Below are 18,813 nucleotides of genomic sequence, written 5' to 3'. Positions count from 1 at the left end.
AACCATTGTCCTAGGGAAGTGGCTAGATACATCTTACATGCTAATCATGTTACAGTTAATCAATATTTTTCTTAAATTTTTTTTGTTTAACATTTGAGACCACCTTCCCCCATCCACACATATTTTATATTAATTGTCAGTAGCATTTCTCTTTAAGCTGCTGAGATTGTTACCGCCCTATCTTACTACTCAGTTATCTTACTCTACAATCTGAGTATTTAACCTTTTGCCTCTTCTGCATTAGCACAAATCCCAATTTCCTCTTAAAGATCAACTCAGTTTCTAACTTAATCCTGATGTGTTTACCGTTATTTCTACCCCACATTGGGACTTTCCCTTTATTGGACTCCAGAAGTGCTTAACACTTAGATATGCTTTTAGTGCAGGGCTTGCATAGCTAGATTTTCAAAAATATCTGTTAAATGATGTTCCTGGTGCTTAATGACATCTCCATGCAAATGAATTTTTTCAATCATTAGTAACAAAATAATATTTTAAAGGGCCATATTCTTAGTTTACCTTTTGAGATAATGGGACATATTATTTTAAAGCATGTTCACATATAATTGAAAAGATGCACATTTAGGCCACGTTGCGCTGTCAGTTTGGGGCTCATTGCCAGTAACAATGTTCATTTTCATTAGTCAAATTTAAGAGTTTAATACAGTAGGCTGTATTCACACCTGGGGCTGCATTTACTGTGGAAAGAAGGGTTGAGTCATGCTTGAATTTTGCTAGACTCCTTGAAATATTGGTAACATCCTTTATTTTGTGTGTTACCCTTCTGGTTTACAAGTGACATTTCTAGTTAACTAAATAACATCCCATTGGCAGATCATGCAATAAAACATCAAGCCAATGCACAGTTGGGTGTTTCTGAACATTTTCTTCTGAGACATAATTTCATACCTTGGATATCTAATAATTTTAGATGATAATATTAATATCTGTCGGTGAATGTCTTTCTAGACTAATATTTTCTATGTATTTCTAGATAGAATTTAAAAAATATTTTCTTATGCTTTTCAGAACATAGGCATATGGTTAAAAAATAAAACAGTATAGACAGGCAGTAAAGTAAGAATTAAATTATCCACTGTATCCCCTCACACATACACTAAACCCCTAAATATTTTCCTAACCGTGTGACCACTGTGTACAGTTTCTCATATGTCTACATAGGAAAAAAAAAAAAGACAGCTAAAAATTCCAAACCTTTTATGCACATATACACATACATACACACATCCCAAATGGGCTCACATTCTGCTCGTTGTTCTGCTTCTTGCTTTTTCTGTGCTTAATTATGAATGTCTTGGAGATACAGGTCTTATTCTTTTCAGTGCTGCATAGTATTTCATTTTATGAATGTACCACAATGTATTTTAACAGTGCCCTACTGTGAACATTTAGATTATTTTAATTTTTGTGGTTGTACACCATGTTATATCCAATGTTCTTATTCATATATCCTTTTTATATGTGAATACTTTTGCAGTTCATTCATAGGTACTATCATAGCAGTGAAATTATTGTACAAAAGGGTATGCTCGTTTAAAATTTTGATAAACCACTCAATATCATCCTCCAAAGAGATCACCCTAGTTTATCCTCTCCCTAACAGCATCTGAGAGAGTGTCTCTTTTCCTTGGGATTTATTGTATGTTTTACATCTTTGTTTCTACCATATGGGTAAACCTCTGTTTATGATCTGATCCCTGTAATGCTGCTGCAGACTTGAAGAGGGTTTTTCTCTGCCTTTTTAGACTCCTTGACGTATTTTGTCTTTTCACAACTTCTACACAAAGATAAGTGTCATTTTTGGTGCCCTTTGCTAGCTTTTTCTGCTCACCAGCTTGCTTTAGAATTGACTAGCAAAGTGTAGGCACATGGTGATTGGTGAGATGAAGTATTTTTTTTCAGGGTGATTTCATTGATGTCTAGTGTGTATGTGAATGTTCTGGGCACAAAACCCCAAAATAATATACATGCTGTGAAATTTCAAATTTCCTACATCAAAATGCAAGTTTCACAAAAGATAAAGGAAGTTTTGTTTGAATATACAAGAATGAAATATGTAATCTCTGTGTATATAAAATACTTGATACTGAAAAAATGTTAATTCCCATTCTCCCTCTCCCTGTGAGCCTCTTAACATCAATGGATCTTTATCTAAATAGTGAGTTATGAACTTTGAGAGATAGAAATATGAGACATTTTTCATTCTCAAAAGGATCTTAGACTATTGCTGAATAAAGGAAAACTAACTTATGTAGAGTAATGGAGAACAACTAAGTACACATGTAGCACATTTGTGCTGTAAGGTATGGTCAGCCTTCAGAGAAAGGTAGAGTCATCAGGAGCTTGAGTCTGATCTTGAAGGATGAAGAGTATCTAAGATATTTACCTTGAATGCATTGTTATTCTGTTGTAACAAACAGCTTATAAATCCAACCTGGTAAATCTAATCTGAGAGAATATAACTTTTTTTTTTTTTTTTTTTTGAGACGGAGTCTTGCTCTGTCACCAGGCTGGAGTGCAGTGGCTCATTCTCGGCACACTGCAACCTCCGTCTCCCAGGTTCAAGTGATTCTCTTGCCTCAGCCTCCCAAGTAGCTGGGACTATAGGTGCACACCACCACTTTCAGCTAATTTTTTTTTTTGTATTTTTAATAGAGATGGGGTTTCACCATGTTGGCCAGAATGGTCTCAATCTCTTGACCTCGTGATCCACCCGCCTCAGCCTCCCAAAGTGCTGGGATTACAGGCGTGAGCCACCGTGTCTGGCCATATAACTTTTTAATATATTAACATTTAGATGCTCTCTAACCTTGAGAGGTAAGAAAGTTGAGGGGTCATAGTGGGAATTATCTGGGCCCCTTAAGGAGGCAGCATGAGCAAAGGTATGGGGTTGGAAGAGAAGGTGACGTGTGTGATATATGGCTGGACCTTAATGACTTATCTGATTCAAGCAGATGTTGCTATTAGCAGTGTAGTAGGTGAGCATTGGATGGGGTTGGGGCATGGGTCAGGAGATTCAGGTTCTATTCTTTGGCTGTGCTGCCCATTAGCTGTGTGGCCAAAGACAAGTCACTTCACCGGGCTGGGCTCAGCTTCTTTGTCTGTAGAACAACAGTTTTAGATTGGAAGATCTTTATGGGTCTTTCCATTTCAGTAAGTACAAGGTTTGGTGTGCAATTAGATTGCAGGGTGACTGGGGTAGATCTGGCTGGTCGCACTTGGTGAGGCTTGATGGCCGAGCAGAGAAAGTTGTACTTGAGGTGGTGGCCACTGGCCTTTAAAGAATGACATCAGGGGCCATGGTTGACCTCAACTTTTGCAGAGGGTAATGCAGTCTTTCTGTAACATCCTTAAATAGATACTGAGAAAATGTTCGGAGTGAGTTTATTTTGGTTTCTATTTTTAAGTAATAGTTAATTATTTACATTTTGTTGCCTCATAGAAGACTGATGCCAGTTTACAACAGCCAGTAAAATTCATATGTTTATAAGGCTATGTTAGATTTTTTGCTTTTTGTTTTTTGTATGTGTCTTAGCAAACACTTTAGAGAGATTTCATTTGGAGACTGTAGCTATATTATCAAGTATTTGAACAAAATGGAGGCATTTCATTCTCCCGGAGTGTATCTGAATTCCAGTAGAGTGATGGAGAAAAGTCCCACAAATTTCTGTACTTTTATCCAAAAGGCAAATTCTATTTTTCTTCAGTTTATATCCCACATTGGATCAGAGCAAAAAAGGAGTTGGAAAGTGGACTTGAACCAGCAGGTGAAATTCAAATAGCAGTTTGTCACTGGGGTTATTAAATAGGATTTCACTGTTTTCTACAGTTCATGAAATAAATGTGTATCACCCTTGGGGGCACAGATAGCAGGTTCTTATGGAACAAGAACAGCAGGTTTCTCAAAAATCCTTGAGTGTTCAGGAGTCTTCGGTCTGACAGCAAAGGAGAGCAAAGGGGTATTATCTGGCAGTTCCAAGGTGATGAATCGAAATTGCCAAACACAAATCAGCTGAAAATCCTTCGTTTTGTTCCCTTGATTGGAATAATAGACAGAGAAATGCAGACACTAATTAATTAGAAAACGTCACTATGCCTTGTAGTAAAAGCTTGTGATACGTCAAGTGCCAGCAGGAGGGAACAGAACATTAAGCATGTTACATTAATGGAAATGTACCATAGCAAAGACTTATTTTATATTCCTTAAACCATTATCTCCCTTTTTTTCAGAACACTATCTTTTTCTGGAACTTTATTTTCAGTTTTCAGAATTAAAGTTTGAAACCTGAGAAATTGCAGTAATGGTTTTATTTTTCGCAATTTGTATTGATTTCCTTTAGTGGTCTGTCTGCAAGGATAAGATAAAGTGCTAATTTTTCTTTTGTTTTTTTTAAATTCATTCTCTGTTCATTAATAGCAGTGCAGATTTATTACCTTTATGAAATAATTAATTAACTAGACAGAAGCAAAGAATGTTAAAGCTAGCAGGAACTTTGGAGAACACTTAGTCCAATTTCTTTATTTTAACCGATGAGAAAAATCAGGTCTAGAGAATGTAGGTCATTTGTTCAAAGTTAAATAGCTTTTAGTGGTGGGTTGAGATTTGACCTTAGGTCACCTAGCCCTAAATTCAGTATTTTCCCTGCTCTACCGTATGATACTAAATACTTTTCCATTTGCAAAGTTGTTTAAACATAGGTCAGTATGTTATAGATATATATGTTTATTCTGATATACACAATATAATCTTTCGTGTGTGTATGTGTATGTTTACCTGTCTATAACCTCGATCCACCTGAAGAACATACAGATGTTGGAAGCTTAGGCAATTTAAATCCAAAGTGAGAGGTAATGTTGTTTTTGTGTGGAATTTTTTTTCTTTCTAGGCAGAATTTCAGTAGCAAATAAAGAAGTGTGAACCAAACACTCACTGAGCGACAGATAGCATATTATATATTTCTTTTTATTTTTGAATGACACAGTGATTACAAAAATGCTTCAGTAGCTGTAGTGTGAACATAATCAACTCTCGAATGCTGTTTCTTTTTACTGTTTTAGGTTTTGCAGTAGAAGAGAGTCTCTTTGTTTTGCGTTACATGTGTAAATTTCCCACGTATTGAGTGAATGAACAGGGGTAAAGTGCTACCATGGGAAATTAGACCCAAGGCAGGAGTTCATCATCTCACTTGCAGTAGAACAGGGTAGATATGATTGCATGACTGTTTCCACTCCCACTGCATGCCCTGCTAAAAGGTGGTAGCCTTGCCACTCACAGTGAGGGCCGTATACTTTTGGCAGTAGCATCTGCTGGGAGCTTGTTGGAATCTGTAATCTAAGGCTCTACCCTAGAGCCACCGAATCAAGGTCTGCATTTTAGTAAGATTCCCAGATGATTCAAATGCATGTTAAGAAGCACTGGCTTATAGTACATTTTAGCAGAATGCTACTTTGTTAATTGCACGAAGATATCCATGATAACTTTGGATGTGAAATCTACCAGGCAGAAAAGCACTCTTTCGAACCTTTCATTCTTGCCTTCATGCATCAAATACTTGTCGACCTAGACTAGGTACCAGACTATGTTTTGGGGATGAAAGACAATTAAGACACTGATACATTTTGTTACTATACAAATTGTCTTTTATATCTTAAAACCATAGACTTGAAAAAGGAACTAAAAAAAGGTAGAAAAATGAAATTAGTAGTTTTTATTTCATCAGTTAAAAACTAGTTTGCTTTCATTGAAATATTAGTATACATGATTCATTTTTGAACACCTGGTTTAGAGCTTTGTGATACCATTATGTGCAGTCTGGTTTTTTTTTTTTTTTTTGAGACGGAGTTTAGCTCTTGTTGCCCACGCTGGAGTGCAATGGCGTGATCTCAGCTCACTGCAACCTCCGCCTTCTGGGTTCAAGCGATTCTCCTGTCTCAGCCTCCTGAGTAGCTGCGATTACAGGTGCCTGCCACTATGCCCGGCTAACTTTTGGTATTTTTAGTAGAGACAGGGTTTCAGTATGTTGGCCAGGCTGGTCTCGAACTCCTGACCTCAGGTCATCCTCCCGCCTCAGCCTTCCAAATGTGCAGTCTATTTTTTAGATTTGGTTTTTGTGGTTGTCAAAGCTAGGGTGACCAAGCCTCCTCATTTGCCTAGGACTCAGGAGTTTCCCCAGATGTGGGGCTTTTCAAAGTGCTATGAACAGGTCTGCCCCATGCAGACTGGGACTGACAGTCACACTAGCCATAACTTAAAAAGATCTATCCCAAAACTATATAGGAATAAATTGAAGAAATATTTTTTGGTCAAACTTACTAATTCATAACACTCATTTTTCAGCAAAAGTTTTTGTATAAATCAGCTGCTAAATTTTCACATTCTCTGATGATAATTAGTTGTTCTTGGAAATAATGAAAACTATTACATATTGGCCGGGCACAGTGGTGCATGCCTGTAATCCCAGCACTTTGGGAAGCTGAGGTGGGCAGATCACTTGAGGTCAGGAGTTTGAGACCAGCCTGGCCAACATGGTGAAACCCCATCACTACTAAAAATATAGAAGTTAGCCGAGTGTGGTAGTGTGCACCTGTAATCCTAGCTGGAGGCTGAGGCAGGAGAATCACTTGAACCTGGGAGGTGGAGGTTGCAGTGAGCCGAGATTGTGCCACTGAACTACAGCCTAGGTGACAGAGCAAGACTTCATCTCAAAAACAAACAAAAAAACCCAAAAAACTATTGTATATTTATGTTTCCAAAAATAAATTCAAAGCCTGCTTGAAACCCTTCATTTAAAAGATTTTAAAATTGGGAAATTCTGTTCCCAATTTTAAAGTACATAATTATTACAGTTTTTTTTTTTTTTTTTGAGACAGAATCTCACTCTGCCACCCAGGCTGGAGTGCAGAGGCACGATCTTGGCTCACTGCAACCTCCGCCTCCCAGATTCAAGCAGTTCTTCAGCCTCAGCCTCCCGAGTAGCTGGGGTTACAGGTACACGCCACCACATCCAGCTTACTTTTTCTTTTTTGTATTTTTAGTAGAGACGGATTTTCACCATGTTGGCCTGGTTGGTTTCGAACTCTTTACCTCGTGATCTACCTACCTTGGCCTCCCAAAGTGCTGGGATTACAAGTGTGAGCCACCGTGGCTGGCCACGAATTTTTAATAGGTGGAATACATTTTGATGGCCACAAAATGACGTAAATAAGACACATATCTGGATATCCACTTTCAAAATGCTCTTTGTTATCATATCTTTCAAAAGAGAAAGCCACTTTCCTAGTCTTTGTTGAATGGTAAATGTTCTTTCGAGAGTTGCAGGAAGAGCGTGGCTTGCTTGCGCCATGGGGTGGGGCTGCACCGTCTTGCTTGCTGCGTGTGCTTGTATTGTTCATCATACACAATTTATGGTTTCTTTTCAGGAATTTTTGAAGTCACTTGTGATTCTATGAAGGTCAGTTTGGTTAAAATTAGAGCATTTTAACTGAGTACTTACAAACTGTAGTAGACCCAGATAGGCTGAAAGCAAAAGTAGGATGGAGGGCTTGGCTTTGGTGAGGACCAAGCCTCTTCTGTTGGCCACTCCTGTGCGACTGTCAGGCCCAGGGATCCACTCAGGGAAGGTACCTGTGTCAACCTCAATATTAACTGTTATCAAAGCTTCCTGTCTCTTTTATTTTAGCCAGAAGCAATCCTTTTAATGGATTCCTTCCACGTCCAAATGGATCATGTGTGCCCGTCCTGGGCACCCACCGGAAGGCTCTGGGTACTGTGTGCATTGTCCCCCTCAGTGACAAGGATCTTCATAACTTTCCTTCCTGCAAAAAGGAACATTAGTTTTCAGTGTTTCCAACAATTATCCAGAAATACCATCTAAACCCCATTTTCTGTATTCTAGGAGCAAACTGAAGAAGAAAAGAAGCCTAAGGATGGCACAACCCCTTTGAGTCACGGTAATTATCACCAATATTTACAGCGTTAGTTCACAGTGAACAACTTTTAAGTGAATTTTTATTAGATTGCTTAGTTGTTTTAGGTTTATTAATTTAAATATGCAATAATAGTATCTACCATTTATTCAGGGTATTGCATACTCTTCTGCAGACTTTATCAGTGTCATCTAAGGTTTTCAAATATATGCTTCAAAAATGTCTGAAGCTCTTGTTATCTCATTTATTTGCCTTTTAAAAAGGCTTTAAATAAAACAACTTATTTGTAAATTTTCTCTGTGAACAAGAAAATAAAGAGGTGCTATTTAGTTTTTTAATAATCCTTTGTGTGAGCTTTTCCGAGACTGATTTGATCTTCTAATGATTGCATTGTATTAAAGTCATGTTTTAGAGGAGATTGTGCATTTGCTCTAAAATGAATACTCCTCATTATGGTTATTAATACATCAATAGGTTTTAGATAATAGCCTTTTCGTATTCAACTAATTCTCTGATGCTTTAAATTTAAACCAACAGATGAAGATGCGATTTTCTGGGAATATACATTCCACATATTTTATGATTATTGCTATACAAGCAGACAGCTGTTACTAAATTTTCTATCAAATGTAGTAGAATGTCCAACAACATTTGTGTTATTATCTATGGAAAGGAAGCATATAAATATGATAATGCTCCTCTAATTAACTTTTAAAGTACCTTAACATTTTGTTGAGTAAGCGTTTGTGTTTGTTTTTAAATAAGGAAACACCTAAAAATACCTTGAAAAAAACGACAAATAAGAATTGAGATTTTTAAAGACCATTTTGTATGGCTTAGTCTTGGGATGAAATACTGAGAATTTGTGATTTTTCTCCCTAAATGATTTTAAAAATAAAAGCTATGATTTTTTTTATTATAAACAAATGGGTGGTGCTTTAAATTTCTTTTCTTCTCTTGCTGCCTTCCCAGGCCTGTCATGTTCTTTGCTGAAAAATCAAAACAGAATGCAGTAGTTTGATAATTATATAACTTGATGTTCAGCTCCATCAAAATATACTTCAGTTATGTAACACTGGGATTTTAGAAATGAATTTAGACTGTACCTGGCCCTAACAGCAGGGGTTTTTTAAAACAATTTTTTTCTTCTCAGAGAGAGGTTATGATTTATGATGTTGTTGTATCTCCCCTGCAGCTATATTTTCACAGTAATGTAAATTGTTTTAGGTTCTCTTATTCTGTGGTCGAAACATTTACTCTAGAAAAAGAAAAGCAGGCTGAGGCCAACAATGTAAAAATATTCAGTCCCTCAAACTAACATTTTTTACTGATTTAGTATTTACAGTTTCATTACATCCAGGTATATATTTATCTCAAATAGCTTTTTGGTTTTATTTATTTGTTCTTGTTTTTAACAAGTCTGGGAGGGTCCAGTTGGAAGCTTTTCAGTTTTAACAGAAAGTAACTTTTTGCTGTTTTTTCATTGTTGGACTTGTTTTATAGTTAATGGTCCATTGTCAAAAGTTCTCACCGAGGCTGACTCCTCTTTAAATTTGATATTGTATTGTTCCTGTTTTCCCCAGCTGTAGAACATAATAAATGTTTAGGAAAAGGCTGAGATTTGGTTTGTGTATGTAGATACTATGAACTGCTAGTTGTAGTGCAAATTGGATTATTTGAGGGCTTTTTGAGGTAATTTATATTTTTACCATTTTTAGTAGGACAAAGGAACTAATTTCCAAATTGCTTATTGTGTTAGCATTATAATGGGGATTTTTCTCCATGAAAATAGTTTAATCTTTTATTGAGGTTGCTTATAAAACAAAATAGATTTAGTCTCTTACCTCATGTCTTAGAAATAGTAACAAAAGAAAATACTAAACAAAAACCCCACAGAGCTGTGTATGTACACATAATATATTTATATGTGAACAGAAAATTGTATTGAAAAATAGGTCAGGTGTGGTGGCTCATGCCGGTAATCCTAGCACTTTGGGAGACCAAGGTGGGTGGATCTCTTGAGCTTGGGAGTTCAAGACCAGCAACATGGTGAAACCCCCATCTCCACCACAAATACAAAAAAAAATAGCCGGGTCTGGTGGTGTGCACCTGTAGTCCCAGCTACTTGTGGGGCTGAGACAAGAGGATAGCTTGAACTCAGAAGGTTGAGGCCGTAGTGAGCCAAGATCTTGTCACTGCACTCCAGCCTGGGGGGCAAAGTGAGACCCTGTATATAAAAAAATATATATATATTGCAAAATAAACCTTAATTCTTAGTAGTGATTTTATAACAAGCATGTGTTTCTTTGGAAATCATTTTTAAAACATTTTATTGAGTACCCAGTCTGTGCGACTGATACTGAAGCCTGTGTTACAGCTGATGAAGTTTAAGAGGACATTTGACTTATTTGAGGTAAACTTAACTAGTTAGTGGTGGATATAGAATTTGAACCCACATCTAGCAAGTTCTAAAGCCTGTGTTCATTTTACTTTACCTTTATGTTCTTTCTACATTAACATTCTTCTTTCTTTGTAGCTATTAACACAAAGGCAGAGAAAACTAGAATCTTGATTAGAAATGGGATGGGAAAAAATAACTGCTAATAATTAAAGTATTAATGGTGTCTACTACACCCCTGTGTGTTCTTGGGGACTGGCTGAACTAGATTTTCCCTGACATAGACATGCTGAGATTAAGTTTTTGATTCTTTTGGAAACTCTCTGAGATAAACTCTTCATAGTAATTCTGAAAACTTAACTAAGATAGCTCTAAGAGAAGGCTTGTTTCAGTAAGTATTACTTGTTAATGATTGTGTGTGATTAAATTTTAGAATTAGTATTGCCAGTCACCGTGTAATCCCAGACCTATATGCCTTTACACTTGAATATCTAAAATAAAAACAGCTGATTTAGTCAGTTGAACAAGTGAACTGGCTTCTCTCCTTCTAAATGTGTAAGTGCTCTTTTAAACTAAAACAGTATTAGTATTTGTTTGGTTGCATGTTGGGGCATTGAGGGTTTTTTTTTTTTTTTTTTTTTTGAGACAGAGTTTCCCTCTTGTTGCTGAGGCTGGAGTGCAATGGCGTGATCTTGGCTCACTGCAACCTCCACCTCCCGGGTTCAAGTGATTCTCCTGCCTCAGCCTCCCTAGTAACTGGGATTACAGGTGCCTGCCACCACGCCCGGCTAATTTTTTGTATTTGTAGTAGAGACGGGGTTTCACCATATTGGCCTGGCTGGTCTCAAACTCCTGACCTCAGGTGATCCACCCTCCTTGGCCTCCCAAAGTGCTGGGATTACAGGCGTGAGCCACTGCCCCTGGCCCTGGCAGTGAGGATTTTATAAACATAAAAGGAGTATAAGAAATTGTAAAAGAAAATTAGGTATATGCATATCTAAATTAAACTCTGTACATTAAAGAACGTCATAATAAACAAGATTAAAAGGGAAACAACAAACTAGCAAATATTATCCACAACTATAGCTAATAAAAGGTCAATAAGAGATAAAGGAATTAGAAAAAATAATGGAATACACAAGATCTCAGTCCAAAAACAGGCAAAGGGCATAAACAGGTAATTCAGACAAGAAGAAATCAAAGTGGCTAAAAATGAGTATATTAAAAATATTTAGTCTCATTAAAATGCAAAGAAATATAAATTTATAAGTAGTGATGATATTTTTTAACTTACCAAATTAACGACAATTTAAAAAAACTGCTCATACTCCTTGCTGGTGGGATGGGGGAGACTGAGTCTTGGCATACTGCTACTAGCAGTAGAATTTGGTTCTGTTGTTTGGAGGACATACCGACAGTATTTATCAAAAGTGCTGAGTAAACATTTCCTTCAAGTCCACTTTTTGACATTTCTCCTAATGATATCAGCATGTGCATTCCATTTATGCATATGATAGTCATTGTGGTACTATTTGTAAATAATGAACAGTTGGAAATATTAATAATCCAAACGTCCAACAACTTAGGAATAGGTACAACATTGTGTGTAGACAAGTATGTATTCACTTAAATGCTTTGAAGAAATTTAAATTACATGAGAGGAAAAGCTTATGATAAAATATTAAGGGGAAGAGACCCCCAGGGGATTGGTCTGAATGATGGCTAAAATGAATTCACTTATCTGTAGAGTAAGAAAAGGTGTTAATAATTATTATCTCTAAGTTGTTAGATAAAAAGCATATTGTCTATATTTTCCAATTATTATATTGCAATTAGTATTTAATCATGTTATAATCAGACAAATATTATTTAAAAATAAATTCAGAAACTCCTGAACTAAAAACTTTAATTTGTAAAATAGGGAGTGTTGTTGGAGTATCTGTTCTTAGATATTTCTGAGTAAACTTTTATTTTTGGAAAAATTTTAGGATTACAGAAAAGTTGCAAATATAGTGTAGAAATAGTCCTGCATACCCTTCACCCAGTTTCTCCTAACATTAACATCTTAGGTGACCATGGAACATTGTCAGAACTAAGTAACATTGACATCACTATTCACTAAACTATAGACTTCATTCAGATCTCACCAGTTTTTCTACTAGTGTCCTTTTTTCTGTTCCAAGACAGTCCAGAATATCACTTGGCATTTAGCATTGCATGTAGGTTTCTTCTACTGTATATTCTTGTTTTGTTCTCTCATGTCCAGAAGTCACCAGTAGCATCTAAGTTTCTTAAGAGCAACAGTATTTCCTCATCTGCCATCAACTCACCGTGTCCCCACCATCTGTGTCTACAATCATCATTGCACTGAAACTGTTTTTGTGTAGCTCACCAGCGTCTCATGGATAGTCACGAATATTGTGTTAATTGATGGAACCAAGGACCTCCCAAATCAATGGAAGCTTTCATGCTCTTATTTTTCTTCCACTTGAAGATTGACTTAGACATTAAAACCGAACTCACTTTTGTTCCCCAGTGTTCAGTCTGCTTCTCCTATAATCCCTCATCCTGTAGCACCATCATCAACCTGCAATCAAACTAGAGTCCTGGAGACATCCTTACTCCTCCCTCCCATTTACCTCTGACTCCAACCCAGTGCCTTTTCTCAACTCGTCCTTCTTGACATCTCTCAAATAATGTCTCCCCACCTTTGATTAGTTCCTGGTCACTTTTCAGTCTTTCTATACCCTCTCTTCCCCAACTAAGATTTATCTGAAATTCTGTTACTAGAGTGCCTCATAACCCCCCTTCCCTAGAATGTTGCTGGAGATCCCTCACCACCTGGCACTTGTTTGTCACCTGCCACCAGGACCCCTGTCTGCTTTGCTGCAGCTGTACAGAACATGCGGTCTAGAACTTACTGTCTGAAGAAGTGCTTTCTCTGCCTGGAGGGGCTTTCTTCTGGCTGACTCCTTTAAAACCTCATTATCTTCTTAACTTTTCTTATTTTGTATTTTTCTCCCTATTTTATTTTTTCTCAGCATATCCTAGGGCAATTTGGTTTTTAAAAAAATATTCAGTTGTGTAATATGCCAAATCTCCTACCTAAGTTAGATGTCTTTTAAAAAGGCATAGAATCAGTCCAATCAGACCAATAAAATCTAGCATTTACTATACTGAAGTCATAATTTACTAAAGCTCTAGAGTATTAATTAGCTAAAAGGCCTGAAGAAGCACAGCTTCTAGAAGTGCTTAACTTATTATCAGGGAGTAGTTTTGGTGCTGGGGGATATGGCTTATTAAAAGATTCTATAAGCTTCAAAGATGACTCCTTGAATATTATCCTGGAGTCCTTTGTTGGAGGAGCTAGTTTACTCGCTGGGTGTAATGATAGAAGCACTTTCTTGCAAAGTAATTATATGTCAGTGGATCTAATGTTGATATTTTCTAAACTTTGTGAGGGACCCGTTCATTCCCACTGAGGTAATTCCTTACCTGAGAATGGGTATTAACAATAAAAAGGGGAAAACCAAATCAGTTTCACTTTATTCAATTCCTATTAATACAGATGCCATTTACTATCATTAAGTAAACAGTTAAATAGGCTGAACCGTTCATGAGAACTCTGCCCCCATGATCTAGTCACCTTCCACCAGGCCCCACCTCCAGCACTGGAGATTACAGTTGTACATGAGATTTAGTGGGGACACAGGTTCAAACCATATCAGCTACTTTGAACCTAAAGAATTATATTTCCACTGAGCCATGACACTCAGTGGAGGATTAACAGGGGACTTCTTTCTAAGTAAAGAACTTTTTGCATGGGCACTTCAATAATTGAAGCCTCCACATGCATTTTAATGAAAACACTACTTTCTAACAAGTAGTTTTCAGTATGTATTTTCAAATAATTTATTTGCTCTTGATACTGGTTTATAAGAGCTAAGCTTTCAACTTTTCTGATTCAAGGGCCCGCCTCCGTAGGATTCTGTCCCTTTTGGGTGAATTCGTGCTGGGAATAAAGATGCTTATAAAGGGAAGGAACATGTTTGTTTTCTTCCTGGAGTCAATCAGTAATGGCATCAATGAATCAAATTGTGTAAAGCACAAAGATAGGCCAAGTGCTTGTATTCATAAAGGCTGTATATATATATATATATATTTTTTTTTTTGTTTTGTTTTGTTTTTGTTGTTGTTGTTGTTGTTGTTGTTTTGTTTCTGAGACAGAGTTTCACTCTTGTTGCCCAGGCTGGAGTGCAGTGGCACGATCCCGGCTCACTGCAACTTCGGCCTCCCAGGTTCAAGCGATTCTCCTGCCTCAGCCTCCCAAGTAGCTAGGATTACAGGTGCCCACCACCATGCCCAGATAATTTTTGTGTTTTTAGTAGAAATTGGGTTTCACTGTGTTGTCCAGGCTGGTCTCAAACTCTTGACCCCGTGATCTGTCCACAATGGCTTCCCAAAATGCTGGGATTACAAGCGTGAACCACCGCGCCCGGCCTCATAAAGGCTGTTTTATGAAAACAGTTTTTATGTGCTGGGAGGAATTCTTTAATACATGAAAGCAAACACCGTATTAAAAACTTTGCCTTATTAAAGAACTTCCTGTGACGCCTTCAGATTATTAACGTCTTCATGCCATCCTACAGAGGAACCCCCTCTGAAGACAATACTAAGTCTCTCCTACATCTGTGATTAGAGGTCCCTGGTGGATAGTAAGAGTGCTGAACTCTGGAAAAGGGAATGAGTACCGTGTTTTTTTTTTTATTATTATTTATTGATTGAGCAAAAGACAATGTCACAGAGCAGCACTTAGTTCTAGTGGAGACATTTGTGAAGCCTTCAAGCCCTGTAGGCAGTGCACTTACATAGGGAGGGCCTGGTGGTGGCCAGACACCATCTCCTGCTGAGTAAACATCCCCATCTTCCTTCCTGTGGGTTTTGCTCATTCTCTTCCTAAAGCCAGAGGTTTCTGTTTCATTTTGAGTTTGAATCAAAGGATTCTTTTCATTAACATGCTTGATTTTTTAAAGCATATTTGATTTTTGCTCAGCATAATTACCTTTTGCTGCTGAAATTGAAGCTACCACTTTGGTGCATTGTAATGCTCGCTCAGACCTAAGCTTTTCATGTGAAATATTTGGACCATGAGCTTATTTGCTGACATCCCTATTTTAAATGACTGCATCATCTCCCTGTGTGCTCTCTCTCAGCGCCACAGAGTGATCTTGTTCTCCTTTTTTAATTGATATTTTGTAAAGATTGGAAACTTTTTATATCAAACTTATAAAAAAGGCTGCAAGTACAGGACAAAGATTTTTTTTTTCCTGAATTAGAGAGTAAGTTGTCAATCTGATACTTCATCACCCCCAATACATTATTATGTATTTCCTACATATAAGAACATGCCCTGCCCAACCACAGTACAACCAACCCTTCCAAGCAGGAAATTAGCATTGATACATTACTGCCATCCAAGCTTCAAGCCTCATTTCAAGTTTTACCAGTTACTGCAGTAACATCCTTTATAGGAAACGGATCAGCTCAGAATCATATGTCACATTAAATTGTTGTGTATCTCCTGTCTCCTCAATCTGGAACAGTTCCTCAGCCTTTCCTGAACTTTTATGACCTGGACACTCTTGAAGATTATAGGCCAATTATTTTGCAAAATGTCTCTCAGTTTGGATTTGTCTGATACTGCCTCATGATTAAATTCAGGTTATGTATCTTGGGGGAAATATCACAGGAGTGATGCTTCCCTCGCCACTTCCTCATAATAGATGACCCATGATTTTGGGATGTTCCATTTATGAGGATAACTTTGATTTCTTGATTAAGGTAGTGTCTTCCAGGTTTTCCCACTATAAAGTCACAATTTTTCCTTTGGAATTAGTAAGTGTTTTATAGGGTGGTAATTCAAAACTAAAAATATCATGTTTTTTTTTTTTTTACAAATTTCTTTTTATTTATTTCTTTATGGACTCATGGCTTCTTATTTTATTCAGTGGATTTTAATCCTTTTTTTTTTTCATTATTTTGGTGCTAAAGTTGTCCCCAGTTTGGCCAATGAGTCCCCTTCAAGCTGGTTTTGGTGTCCTTTTGATTGTTTCTATTATTCTTTGAGCACTTCTGCGTTTTCTGACACAAGATGTTTTAGGCTTATCTTGAATTCTCCTTGCCCGAGACGTTGATTCAGTCATTTCTCTAAAGAGCTGTGGCACTTTTTATGTGGCCAGGGCTAGGTGTGTTCATTGCTATCAGGATGCCGTTGCTCCTAGGCCCTCTCAGTGGACAGAGCTAAGGAAAGTCTGTTTGTATATTTATGAACACAGATGTCTATATGTTGAAGTTGAATAAACTATAGAGATGAATTTCTATATTTAAAATGTTTTATTTGGGAAGCAAGAATTATAGTTGGGGTATACACTATAGTTGGGGTATACACACAGACTGGGTGGTCTTTGTTATGTCTGAAGAACAAAGAGAAGGTTGGAGGTTTCATAAGAAGGAGAAATGTTAGGTATTGTTTTAAAAGAAAGTTCTTTGGCACTAGTAAAGTTTTGGGGAACTGGCAAGCCCTGATTGGTGAGTGATGGCAGAGGGTAAAACTAGTCTTAGAGTTGGAGGAGGTGGTTTCAGTAGCCATTAAATAAAACTGGTTTCAGGTTATGGCAGGTGGCTTCAGCAGCCAGGCTTGCAGAGATTAATATGCTTGGAGCAATGGTGTGTGCCCTGAGTACTTTGTCCTCCTGGCTTCTTGACTCTGTCTTAGTTGGTTATGACAAGAATGACCCAGTTTATGTGATCAACTTTCACATTTCCCCTTTTCGATCAAAATCTTTTTCTGAAAGTATTGGTGACAAACTATTTTGAAGTTAGGTTAATTGTCCCTTGATACTAGGACCTGTCCTAGTTGTCTCTGTCCTACAATGGGGGGAGGGTATGGGGTTCTATATCAGGGGTCTGGGCCATATCTGAGTAACAAAGAGGCCAGAAGGAAAAATTTTCTCAGATTTGTTTGGAATCCAGCATCAAATTCCTGCTCGTCAGTTTCATAGGCAATGGCAGTCATCTCCAGGTGTTGAGCTAGTGTTATTCTATGAGGAGAGTTGACTTTACAAACGTTAGACAGGAAATGAGAACAATGTGTAGAACTCATAATGCAAAAAATAATTAGCAACAATATAATAAATCTAGTTTGAATAATAATTCAAAACCTCAAACCTAATTTTGAAGGTAATCAACTAAAGAAACCAAAAGATCCTGGGAAAACTTGATGAAACCTATCGTAACCATTGACTAGCATTTTATGACTGTTTTTTTTTATTTTTAATTGATGCATACTACATGTACATAGTTTGTAGTACATGTGGTAATTGATATAATTTGTAAAGATCAAAATTAGTGTACTGGAGATATCCATCACTTTAAATATGTCTTCATGCTTAGAAATATTTGAATTATTCTCTTCTAGCTATGTTAGTGGCACTGGTGTTGAATTGCTTGAGCTCCTTACATATTTGTCAGATAGATAGTTTGCCAATGTTTTCTCCCATTCTGTGGGTTGCCTCTTCACTTTGTTGATGGTTTCTTTTGCTGTACAGAAAGTTTTTAGCTTGGTATAATCCCATTTGTCTATTTTTGATTTGGTTGTCTGTGCTTTTGAGGTCTTACAAAGAAAATATTTGCCCAGACTAATGTTCTGGAGCATTTCTTCAATGTTTTCTTCTAGTAGCTTCATAGTTTCAGGTCTTAGATTTTCGTCTTTAATCCATTTTGATTTGATTTCTGTGTATGGTGAGAGATAGGGGTCCAGTTTCATTCCTCTGCATATGGATACCCAGTTTCTCAGCACCATTTATTGAAGCGAATGTCCTTTCCCCATTGTATGTTCTTGGTGCCTTTTGTTGAAGATAAGTTGGCTATAAGTGCATGGATTTATATCTGGGTTCTCTGTTGTGTTCCGTCAGTCCGTGTGTCTGTTTCTATGCCAGTACCATGCTGATTTGGTTACTATAGTTTTATAGTAAATTTTGAAGTCAGGTAGTGTGATGCCTCCAGCTTTGCTCTTTTTGCTCAGGATTGCTTTGGCTATTTGGGGTCTTTTGTGGTTGACTGGGCTGAATTAAAGCAAACAATGACAACTCTACTAAAGGGATCAGCAGTACAATTTGAATACACAGTTGTGTCAGGGATATTGTGAAGGTTGCCAACTAGATGAACTAAAAGGATTTCTTAGGCTGGAGTTTGTCAAGTTACCTATGGCATTTACTAATTGGGAAATTTTAATTGCAGCATTATTTTGTCAAGTCAGAAAGGTAGAAAAAGGGACGAGAGTCTCATGTGGTAGGGAGCCTTGTTCCCATATCTTGAGAAAAGCTTTCTACAACATGAAAAATGTCAGTTTCTCATCCTGGTTTTCAATTTGAATGTCTCTAGTTTTGGCTTTGGGCAGTTTGGTGAAA

General features: G+C 37.2%; 1 protein-coding gene across 3 annotated transcripts in view; it reads left to right on the top strand.

The window, feature by feature from the left end:
- The window catches only part of L3MBTL4 (L3MBTL histone methyl-lysine binding protein 4), a 481,074-nt gene that overhangs the window by 104,746 nt on the left and 357,515 nt on the right, over nt 1–18,813 (top strand). For all 3 annotated transcript variants that reach the window (XM_030810728.1, XM_012506197.2, XM_030810729.1), the window contains exon 4: nt 7,917–7,971. In XM_030810728.1, the coding sequence (XP_030666588.1) occupies nt 7,917–7,971 (55 nt within the window). The remainder of the gene's footprint in view (nt 1–7,916; nt 7,972–18,813) is intronic.

The sequence above is a fragment of the Nomascus leucogenys genome, chromosome 4 (genome assembly GCF_006542625.1).
Source record: "Nomascus leucogenys isolate Asia chromosome 4, Asia_NLE_v1, whole genome shotgun sequence".
In the NCBI taxonomy this organism is placed as follows: Eukaryota; Metazoa; Chordata; class Mammalia; order Primates; family Hylobatidae; genus Nomascus; species Nomascus leucogenys.
The sequence above is the reverse complement of the archived record's forward strand: the minus strand, read 5'-3'. Positions and strand labels throughout refer to the sequence as shown.